Source organism: Chaetodon trifascialis, chromosome 4 (genome assembly GCF_039877785.1).
Source record: "Chaetodon trifascialis isolate fChaTrf1 chromosome 4, fChaTrf1.hap1, whole genome shotgun sequence".
Taxonomy (NCBI): Eukaryota; Metazoa; Chordata; class Actinopteri; order Chaetodontiformes; family Chaetodontidae; genus Chaetodon; species Chaetodon trifascialis.
In genome coordinates, this window is record NC_092059.1 from 2632806 (window position 1) to 2643977 (window position 11172).

The window sequence follows — 11172 nt, forward strand, 5'->3', positions numbered from 1 at the left end:
TTGAGTTTGATGGAGTGTAACTCGAACATTACTTTGTGGTTTTGTCTCATTATGTTTGACAATATACGCAGAAATCCATGTCCATCGTGTCTCTTCTCAGTGACTGCGCTGAGACTCGGGGAGCTCAAACAGAAGTTCAATTATTTGCCAGTTTGTCGTCGTTCCTGATGAAATGTGCCGGGTTCACTCGAGCCTCGTTCGACTCGGTCTGAGCTCCGAGCTGAGCAAACTGTTGCCACAGTTGCACCAACATCACCCACAAAGTGGTCTGCAGGTCCGATTCACGTTGACATTTTACTGCAAACACGCTCACAATGCAGAGCGCATGCAGTGTGAAGATCTCTGTAAGCACAGGTAGATTGAAGTCGGCCTCGAACACATTTTGATGAATTAATTGACATCGTTTGTGATCATTTGCATGAAAGTTTAAACAGGTAAATTAGTTCACTTGTTTCACTGAGAAGTGATAAAAATCTTCTTCTGTCACCTAAAAGTTACGCAGAATTTTTCCAAACGTTGTCACTGATCAAAAAGCTGAGATGTTTTGACGTCCACGCACATCATCAGCGGGACTTTTGATATTTTTTGATATCAGCTGTGATTCTTCGGATCAACACGTTTGTGCTTTAATCCTCTGAACTTCTGCACCAACTGCTGAAGCTCGTTAGAGGTTTTGGAAGTGCGTTAACCACAGTTACCTTCCCTGTTTCCAGAAGTCCTCCTCTAAACCACACACTCTCTTCTGGCTTACCGCCCTGACCTCACGGGAACGACACAAACACACAAAAAAAGAGGAAGCGTGTGATATTTGCTGTAGCCAGATACTTGAAAGCACATGAGACCTGCGTGCGCCCAGGTGTTAAAACGGTCTTGAAGTCTGGGAAGATATTTCGCACAGGTTCATTTTCACTTTTTTCCCTGCTTGAAGTAAGTCTTCATTGGAGCGGTGTGATTTGCACCAGCGTGGTTCTTGGATTTTAGAGGATTTGATTTTTGGGATTGTGAATAATCCAGCAGGGTGTGCATTTTCTAAAGAGCCCTGATGGAGCCATATTCTGACACACAGGTAAATTAAGCATTTAGCTTGTTTAGTTCTTTAATTAATGCATAAGCACTGACCACCAAACAGAGGAGACGTCTGTGAGAGAAAGCTTTGGTTAGTCCTGATCTTCTGACTCAACGTCCCCTCAGACAGCTCGTCCTTTCGCAGCTTTTAATCACTGATTCCTGGACCATCGGCCAAGGACAACAGCGCTTCGATGGGATGGTCAGCCAGACATTAGACCACACCCTGCACATGCCACTGCTCTGCCATTTTCAGGCCACAACAATATGAACCCTTCAGTTCAATTAGGCAAGATTTAACTCAGCTGTTTCTAATTAGAAAAAAAAAAAAAAAACTAAGCAAAAAACAGCAACTTCATTTCTTCAGATTTTCCATTTTCTTAAGTTTTTTTCTGAATGAAACAAAACTTCTTTTAAAATGTGATTTTAAAATCACAAATGAAAATTATTTATCACACATCACTGTATATATAATAATTAAAAAAAAAGTAATCAACACGTTTTAATTGCTCAAATGACGTGTTTATATTAGATCACGTGACTCAGTTTTGTTGATTTTTAAATTTAACTTAATTTTTTTATTGTAAGTTAAAAGCAGCAAATATTAAAATGAACTCTATAAAAACATTTTCAGTCATTGTTGCTGTTTCCTGTTTAAAAAGGACCTTTTTTTATTTATTTCTCCCTGAAAAGCGATTGAATTCGCAGCAGCTCGATCAGATACTTTAATTAAAGTTTCATGAAAAATATATTTACATTTATTTTTAATTGGATGCTTAGAAATAGAAATATCCTGCCAGTAACTCGAAATTTTTCTGCTTGCATATTTTCGTCATCACTAATAATCTCCCATGTGTGTCCTGATTGGATCCCGCTGTTAATGACGTTTATTCTTGTGTAATTTAAAAGAAATGAGACCAATAGATCATCAGCGCGGCCACGTGCGCCTGTTTCCTGAACGTGTTGCGGTTCACTCACACACAGCCTTAAATTAAGTGTAATCTTTACTGTCTTGTTTGCAGCTTGAGCACAGCCTCTGCGTGTCTGCGCGCGTCCGGCTGGTCCCGCGTCCTCCCCGCGGTGATTGACAGTCTAAATGCGGGGTGTCTCTTTGTAAACGCTGCAACTGTGCAACCTAAAGGTCGCCAGCGGTGAAGTGACAGCTTACACGCAAAGCCTCCGCAGAATCAATATGGTGCCAGCCACGATTACACCGTCCCATCATCGACCATCAGCCGGGGCCAATAAGACCATCCGCTAACTGGTAGCATTCAATCTGCTCCTGCGGCGCCTTAAAGCTAATAAAGCGATTGATTGTTCCTGTTTGCGGCTGATGAGCAGCTCGTGCGCCTCTCACCATTGACTGACATGTTTAGGCATCGCTTTGATCTGAACGCAGCGATTTGTAGGAATGAGGTTTGGAAGAGGCCTGATTACAGGCTGCATATTCTAATTGCTTCCACAGTGGAGGAGAAGCCTTTTATTTGTGCCATGTTGTTGCTCTCATCGCGTTTCTGAGACTGTCACTTTGTTTTAGTCTGCGGCTTCACCGGGGCCTGACTGGTTGATAATTAGTCCGTATTAATTTAATATCAAGCTGTCGGAGTGCAGTCTTTGGGCTGGTTGGAGGGCAGCTGAGGCCTCGCTGTGCTCATGAACTTCGCTCCTGCACGCTCTGGCCTCGCTTTGTCGCCGCCTTGCGCTCAAACTGCGCCTGCATCTCATGCAGGAGAAGCCCAGACCCACCGAGAGGAGTCCTGCATGTCCACATCAGCGTGCTGGAGCAGGAGAAGCTCACTTTTCCATCAGCCCACTGTGCAGCATTCAAGGACGCTTAACTGAAACACACTCATTTCATTTATTCCGCGTCAGGCCGGATAGAAAACGCACTCTTCGATTTTTAGATTAAATGTTGAAATTGAAATCAGCACCATTTCTTATTTAATTGACCCAGAGACTGTCAGGAAAGGAAGAACACTGAGCACTGAACGTTTCAGCCTGTGTGAATAATCCACACATAAAGCTGTTAATTAGAGTCTGCTGCTTTACAGCTTGTTGGTAATTCAAAGCATTTGACTTATTAATAAAAGTTCAGTGTTTTCTTTCTGTGCTGCGGCTCCGCGTGAGTTTAGAGAAATTCAAAAATCTACAAAAAGAGGTTAAAAACCAGACATTTAGTTGTTTTTTTGTTGTTTTTTTTTTGTAAAAACGGTGAGATGGTTTTTTCACTAATTGGCTCCTTATAGTACATTTCTTTGCAACGTGCTGCATTCAAAGACCAATTAAATAAAAACAAAGAAATATCTGATAAATAAATCGCCCTGCAGCTGGTCGAGGCCCTGCGTGATTACGGCTCAAAATGAACAATTAAATCAGGAACAAACCTACAAATCCGGGTTTCTGAACAACAGCATAAAATCTTCATCCGCCTCACATCAATAATCATCATCAGCACCATCGTGATGATCAACCTGCTGGAGAGGAAAGAAGAAGAAAAAAACAATAATAATAAGCTCGACCCGCTCGATGCTCCATCACCAAATTCCGGGAAAGTGCGCAGGCTGCGGAGGGAAAAATCCATCTGAGAGGAATTTCACGTCCGCCAGAACAAAGTGGAGCAGGAGCATGCATGCAGCTATCAGAGAGAGGTGGCAGCTCCCAGAACAGACCTCATCCAGAGAGAGTGCACATGCAGACCTGCAGCCCCTCCGCTCACACTGCGCGAGCCGAGCGCGCCGCGCATTTTCCTCCATATCCTGCAAATCCACGTCAGGGGAGAAGCGCTGCATTTCTGCTACCTTTGAACGCTCATTAGCGCCTCATAATTACTCCACTAATTAGGATGACATGCTTATTAAGAAGATGCGCCGTCATGACAGTCACCACCACTCCTCCTCATCCCTAAATATGCCGACCTTGCGGCTCTGAGGATTTATGCATATAGATGCATCCGTGACACCGCAGCCGCTCCGATCACGGCCCGATGCTCGCATCTCAAATTGTATTTTCTTTTTCTCTAAATGATTTAGAAATTTGAGTTAAAATACAGCAACAGTGGAGCCTTTTTAGACTGTCACACACCGCTTTGAACGCTCTGGAAAGTTTCACACAATAGCTGGAGATTGTGGAGAAAGTGAGAAGATATTTGGAAAAGATATTTTTCATTGATCCTACCAGAGTGCTGGAAGTGCTGCACAGCCACTGTGGAGTTTTGCCTTTTAGTTACACTTAAATTGTTTAGACTTCATAATGAATTTTCTTCTTTTTTAGTCTTTTCTGGCGCAGCTCGGCTTTCATATAAAACTGTTTACAGCTTGACCTTAAAGCACTCGCGTGTTTTTTCCTCCGTTTTTAAAGCGCCGTTCCACAACTAAACTCAATTCAACGGTTGTCTTGAACTGTCTAGATAAAGAAACAAATCCCTGATTGGTGAGGTGCCGGAGCCGGTCAGGATGGCAGCCAATGGCAGCGCAGGAAGGTGGGGGGAGAGAGGAAAGGCGTCGAGTGTTTATTATAAAGGAGAAAATATTAATTCCCCCTCGCCGTGGGCCGTGACGTCAGTATAGGAAGTCATTGTAGAGCAACACTGGAGCGATTAGCAGCAAAAAGGGGGAGCCTGATGTCGAGGAGTCAGCCCTATGTATATCTCTCTATACGCCTCAACTTTTAACACAAAGTTCAATATCCAAACACAAAAAGCGACGTGGACTACGCAGACCCACACTTTGCTTTTCCGCATTTCCACTGAATGTAACACTTGGACCAGCTGAGCCGATCTGAACGTGGATTTTCTTTCTCTCCTGGGTTTATTCGTCAACTCTTGTCTTTTTTACAAAAAAAAAAAATTCTCCAACTCGCACTTCATTTTGCTGACTTTTTCTTTGCACCGGAGGAGAAGCATCTCACTGTTGTTATGAAGGCTTCATCACTCCTTTCCTAACATGGAAGCATCCAGCGGGTCGAGTTTTGGGATAGACACTATTTTATCCAGCGCTTCTAACTCTGGTAACCCCGTGCTCATGAACGGAGATTTTCGGCTCGGCGACAGCAGGACAGCGGATTTCAGGAGCCAGGCAACCCCGTCACCATGCTCGGAGATAGACACTGTGGGAACGGCCCCCTCATCCCCCATCTCGGTCACCATGGAGCACGCCGCCGATCCGCATCTGGTCCAGGACAGCCTTCAGCATCACCACCATCACCACAACCAGCCGCAGAGTTTGCCGCTGTCGCCTCAGCAGCAGCCGCTCGCCGGGGCCGGCTGCGCCCCGAGGACTGCCACCTCCTCGTTTTTAATCAAAGACATTTTGGGCGACAGTAAACCGCTGGCAGCCTGCGCACCTTACAGCACCAGCGTATCCTCCCCCCATCACACGCCAAAACCAGAAAGTGCCACGGCTCCGGACGGCTTCAGGCCCAAGTTGGAACAAGACGAGAACAGAAGCAAGTTGGACAAAAGAGACGACATTCAGAGTGAAATGAAATGCAACGGTAAGAGCTCCGAAAATAACACTTCCCCCAGAAAGGCGCAGTGGAGGAGAGCTGTAGGAGTGAAAATGCAGCTGAATTATTGAATTATTATTGGCTGTAAAAGAATAGCCAGCAAAAACAAATATAGAGCAGGGACTGAGCAAAAAGGGATGCAATTAACAGGCTAATAATAAGAATGCTAATAATAATAATGATAATAATAATAGTATTATTAATAATAATGTTTCACTGTGTGATTCTTTGTTAGTTTGAGCCTCCTTTATTAGTGCAGGAGATGTGAAAACAGATGTAAGCCTGGTGATTTTCCCCGCGCGCGGGGCCTCCCTAGTGGGTCAATTAGAGAGATTATTGTTCTTCCTGGAGGGGGGGATCATGGAGCAGTGAAAAACAGCTACAAATAGAGATGGATTGACATATTGATTTCTCGTTTTCTGAAGGAAAAAAGAACAAAAAAAAAAAAAAACTTCAGGTGACAAATAGAAATTTCTTTCCTGCTCCTGCTTTGCACGTGTCAGAAGAGTTGGTCAAAGTTTGACTGCAGGCATTGCGGCTGAGGATCCGTGTGCTTGTTCTTGTCTTTATGGGCTGTGTGGCTTAAAGGAAGCCGTTATCAAAATTTTGGACAGTAAGTGAAAACATTTCCAAGCATATCTAATCGTTCATGTTCAGCCACTAATCCGATTCCTCCTCCCTGATCTGTGTTCAGGGACTAAAGAAGAGGGGGACCGGGAGATCTCCAGTAGCAGAGACAGTCCACCGATGCGCACGAAAAAGCCTCGCAAAGCACGGACAGCCTTTACCGACCACCAGCTCAACCAGCTGGAGAGGAGCTTCGAGCGACAAAAATACCTCAGCGTGCAGGACCGCATGGACCTGGCCGCGGCTCTCAACCTGACAGACACACAAGTCAAGACCTGGTACCAAAACAGACGGTAGGAAAGCGCTTCACGCTCAGACACGCAGACCGCGGCGCGTCCGCAGAGCCCGCAAAACACTCGTTTTTAGAAATGCTGTTAACACAAAAACAATCAGAATAAACCTCTGACATCTTCTGTCTGCGCATCGCGTTCAGGGGTGCTTTTTAGAAAAGCTGCTGACTTATTTTATTCAGTGGCGTCCTCCCCACATGCTTGCAGGCCTGTGTTTGTGCGCTCAGTGCGAGGCCACACAGACCTGCACAGCTCTCACTGCAGCCCGCCTCTCGGTCTCTGCAGCCTTTTTATTTTCAAAAACCAGAAACCATCTCTGTTTCTACACTGAGTACATTTACACACGTGAGGCTGACATTATGACACATTTAAAATAAAAGCTCTGTCTCGTCTTGGATGAATTTTGCAGAAAAAAAACTTACAGATTTTCTGAAAATGTCCTTTTCTGTTAATATTTTGTGCTGCTTGTTTACATCTTAATTAGACTCATTGCTTGAATATATATATTTAATTTTGGAAGTGTCACATTATATTTCACGACTGCAGAAAATGTCCTTGAGTTAAAAAAAAATAAAAATAAAAATCAATTTCCACCCGCAGAGCTTCTTTTAAAATCCTGCACTTTTTACATTTTACCTGCGACTCTTCAAAATAAAAGCTGGTGTGAACACTTTATTTTACAGCCTGTTTTTATTATCTGAGCAGGTGTGAGAAAAGCAGACTTTGATAAGTTTGCATCAAAAATCATCAAACTGTCTTGATCTTTCTTTTTTTTCCTAATTAAACCTTAACCATAAATTGGTGCCTGCAATAATTAGGCCTCTGCATACCAATTAAGGAGGCGTTTGGGGAATTAGCAGAGCGCGAGCTGATTAAATAATTCATCTCCTGTATTTTGATCTGATTTCCAGGACGAAGTGGAAGAGGCAAACGGCGGTCGGATTAGAGCTCCTGGCTGAAGCAGGAAACTACTCGGCCTTACAGAGAATGTTCCCGTCGCCCTATTTCTACCACCCGAGCCTGCTGGGCACCGTGGACAGCACGACGGCAGCCGCGGCGGCCGCGGCCATGTACAGCAGTATGTACCGGACTCCTTCCACGCCGCATCCCAGCCTCCAGAGACCTCTGGTCCCGAGGGTGCTCATTCATGGCCTTGGGCCGGGGGGGCAACCGGCACTAAACCCCCTGTCTAACCCCATGCCCGGCACACCGCATCCGCGATAAAACACGAAATAAGACGAGAAAAGACGATGACCAGAAACCTGGTTGAACACGTGATGTGAGTAACTGCATCGGAAGCACACTGCAGGACTTTTTCTCCCCCCAGAAAGACACATTTAAAGACATTTTACAGAAGCAAAGGAGGTATTTAATATAGGCCCAGATAGCCTAAACCCAGTCCTAAAGACTTCCTGTCCGGGCCGGGACAGAGCGCGAGGACTGCTCATGTCTGATTGTTTGTTTGTTTGTCTTTTGTACAAATACACTTACATTAGCAAATAAACTTATAAAGTTTATTAGATGGAGAAGAACGGAATGAATAAAGAAGTAATGATACTAATTGAATTGTAGAGGCTTCTATTGAAACTTGGCTTCAAATTTCATTTTTTTTATTTTTATTTTATTTTATTTTACAAACTTTCATAGAAGAAGATGCAAAAAAAAAAACAAAAAAACGTAGAAGCTATCAATCAATACATATGATCGATTATGAACCGGGGATATTTCTCTAGTGACACAGCACTTAAATCTATTTTTTAAAATTATGAAAATATTTTACAGCTATTCTGAGGCTTTTACTTTATTTAGATAAATTGAATACAGTAATTTCGTGAGTGACATTTTAGCATAATTGCAGTCTAACTCAAATAATCTCACTTTTTTTTTTTAGGATGACAATTTTTATCACGTAAATGGATCAACGTGACTAATATGTTATTGGAGCATATGGTCTTAAGTGGACGGTATTTAATTTAGTTTTTAAACCAGTGCTCACTGACTGGAGGTCAGTTTCCACGCCTTCATATTTCTGGTCAGCAGCATATATACATATGGATGCGCAGCAGCTGATTGGCGGTGGGATGAATGGCTCTGATGAGTCGGGCGTACTGGGAATGTGGCCTTGGCTTAGCAGCTGTTCCCTGGGAGCACAGCAGACAATAAGCCTGAATTTCTCAGCGTGAGCGATCAGGCGCAGGATCCGGACAAGAAGCCTGCAAGAAAACAAAAGTGCTGATAATCTGCTCACTCTCAATAACCAACAGCCGTCAGTGAACTTGTTTCAGGAAGTTTGGAGGGGAAATAATCTCCAGTGACCTTAATTCACATTGCGCTGTTTTTCAGTGTCACACTCATTTTTGCCTCAGCCTTGCATCACGTACGTTCTTGCGTCACGCCGCTTTGGCACCTTTCTCAAATTGTATTTTTCGTGTTTTCTGCGGTGATGGCGCGCGGTGACTAAATGATGCACATCTCTGTGAGCGTTTCTCTCAGCGTGTCTGCACTGCGGCACGATGCTGCATCAGGAGCAGAGCTGAACAAACACAGCTCGGGTCTGAAATTAAACGTTATCAAAATACTTTGACTTTATTTAGCCTCCTGTAAGCGCGCACCCCGGAGAATATGCGCGGAGGCGCTGCGTGTGAATTAGCGCCTCGGGGCCCGTTTGTTTGGGTTTCTTGTCTTTGAACCATTGCTTATTACAGTGAGCCAAATTGACCTTTGCTGGTCTATAAAAAATGAAGAATGCATACAAACCTCCAGTAGCCATACACATTTTATTTTCAGCTATAACATTTTTAAGAGTTCATGTGCGCTTTTTTTTGGTTGCGTTATTTTCATTCCGGTCATTTTAGAGAGAAAAAATTAACAACACTGCTGCATTTTAATGCTAATTCTGGAATAATAGTAATAATAAAAATAAAAATCTGCCTCCTGAGCAAAGCGGGCATGCACAGCCCCACAGACAGACAGAAACGCGGGACAGCAGTGTCACTTTGCCAGAAGACGCCGGAAACGCAGGCTTAACTTTATCTGCTTCTTAATGCTGTAACACATGTTAACGCGGCCTGTTTAAGCCGCCTGCTCGTCACTCACTTCTCTGTCCTTCCGCGCAGAACAGCCCCGCCGCTTTCACTTTCTGCAGCTTTCTGCATTTTGGTCATCGCCTTTAAGGACACACTCGAGCCATTACATGCGTTTTTTCCCATTTAACCAAACCGCCCGGGCCAGGAGTATTGTTGGCTCGAGTGTTCGCAGCACAATTACGGCGCGCTCCTCATACAGTAGCGCTCAGAGTAATTACACTAAATACAATATCCATTCTCATTAAATCTCTTGGTTTATGGATAATAGAGCGAAGCCACATCCGGCTGCAGAAGAGGCGTTTGGAGAGCAGGCTGGTGGAGGATAAATCGCTCTCTTCTTGGCCTCGTAAGCAATTGGGGATGATTGCGAAAGCAGCTCTGGCCTATACCGCCAATGTTGAGAAATATTAGCCTACCATATTGACCCTACAGCTTCTGCCCATTACTGCAGTACACTGCCGACGCGCGTTGTTCATATGCATGACTTCTGCAGCATTATTTATTTATTGCACTCTGCGGGTGGGAGGGGTGGGGGTGTCGGCGGTTGTGCGGGCTGTTCCAATTCATTAATAATAGCCTAAGCCATACAGCAGCACTGAATTAATAGGCTGCTACCGTCTCGTACTACCTGGTGATTTTGGGCGTGGATATATTCAGATTTTTTTTTTTTTTTTTTTTTTTTGCGCTATTTTTTGGGGGTAATTCCGCAAATGTAGCCGAAAAGAAAGCAGCTTTCAGTCAGTTTAAACTGGGCCACAGTGAGTCTGAGTGAAACTGGCAGTATGAGGCTGACTGACATGTTCTGCATTTGTTAAGGACTCGGTCAGTGCTAGTTTGAATGTAAAATTATTATTATTTTTATTATTATTATTATTATTTTTATTATTATTATTATTATTACCACTATTTTTATTCATGCTTTTAATTCACAAGAATTTAAAGACGTAAAAGACAAAATGCGAGTTTTTTTTTTTTTTTGACTGATAAAATATAAACAGGTGAAATCATTTAGAAAACTGCCCTGACAATAATAATAAAGTATTATGTTCCGATATTATTATTATTACTATTATTATTATTATTATTTGGGCTACATCTGCCTGTTAATTCGCTGTGAGGCCAAACGGAGTTTTGTGGGAGATGAGCAATACTTGAGAAAACACAATCACTGGTGGAAAAAGGGGCAGCAGACTTGAATAAAGAGGATTAGGCCTTTCTTTTACATGGCGCATATTATCCAGAACAGATGGGCTTCAGAGAGTCGTTTTCGTCTTCTTCTTGCCTCGAGGAACCTTGTTGGGCACTTTAATTGCCACTTTTTCCAACTGATGTAATGGTGGGATATCTTTTTCATTACAATAATGAGGTAACACTTGCTCTCCTTGGCCTCTCATTATCACATCTCCTACATCACTCACTAAACACAAATTTAACCCCACCCCCTTCCCCCAAAAATCTTGGCGCTAAGTTGCCCCATACATCTTGTACACTGTTATCAGCAGCTGCTGTCCACCGTCCCCCTGCCTGACTGTGAGCTGATGCGCGTTGCAGCGCGCCTTTTCATTAAGAGCCTGCAGGAGAATTTAAAGCTCTGCATGAAA

General features: G+C 43.6%; 1 protein-coding gene across 1 annotated transcript; it reads left to right on the plus strand.

Annotated features, from left to right (window-relative positions):
• The first annotated feature begins 4621 nt into the window (after positions 1-4621).
• barhl2 (BarH-like homeobox 2) lies at positions 4622-8142 on the plus strand. The gene is made up of 3 exons (XM_070961018.1): positions 4622-5556; positions 6263-6488; positions 7397-8142. Exons 1-3 carry the CDS (start codon positions 5007-5009, stop codon positions 7707-7709), a joined length of 1089 nt encoding a protein of 362 aa, XP_070817119.1. The 5' UTR covers positions 4622-5006; the 3' UTR covers positions 7710-8142.
• The last annotated feature ends 3030 nt before the right edge of the window (positions 8143-11172 follow it).

Bases quoted from the DNA above. Each gene is read 5' to 3' on its own strand.
- barhl2 (XM_070961018.1), top strand. From the start codon at position 5,007: ATGGAAGCATCCAGCGGGTCGAGTTTTGGGATAGACACTATTTTATCC. The intron at 5,557-6,262 runs GTAAGAGCTCCG...ATCTGTGTTCAG, and splicing joins GAGTGAAATGAAATGCAACG to GGACTAAAGAAGAGGGGGAC. The intron at 6,489-7,396 runs GTAGGAAAGCGC...TCTGATTTCCAG, and splicing joins ACCTGGTACCAAAACAGACG to GACGAAGTGGAAGAGGCAAA.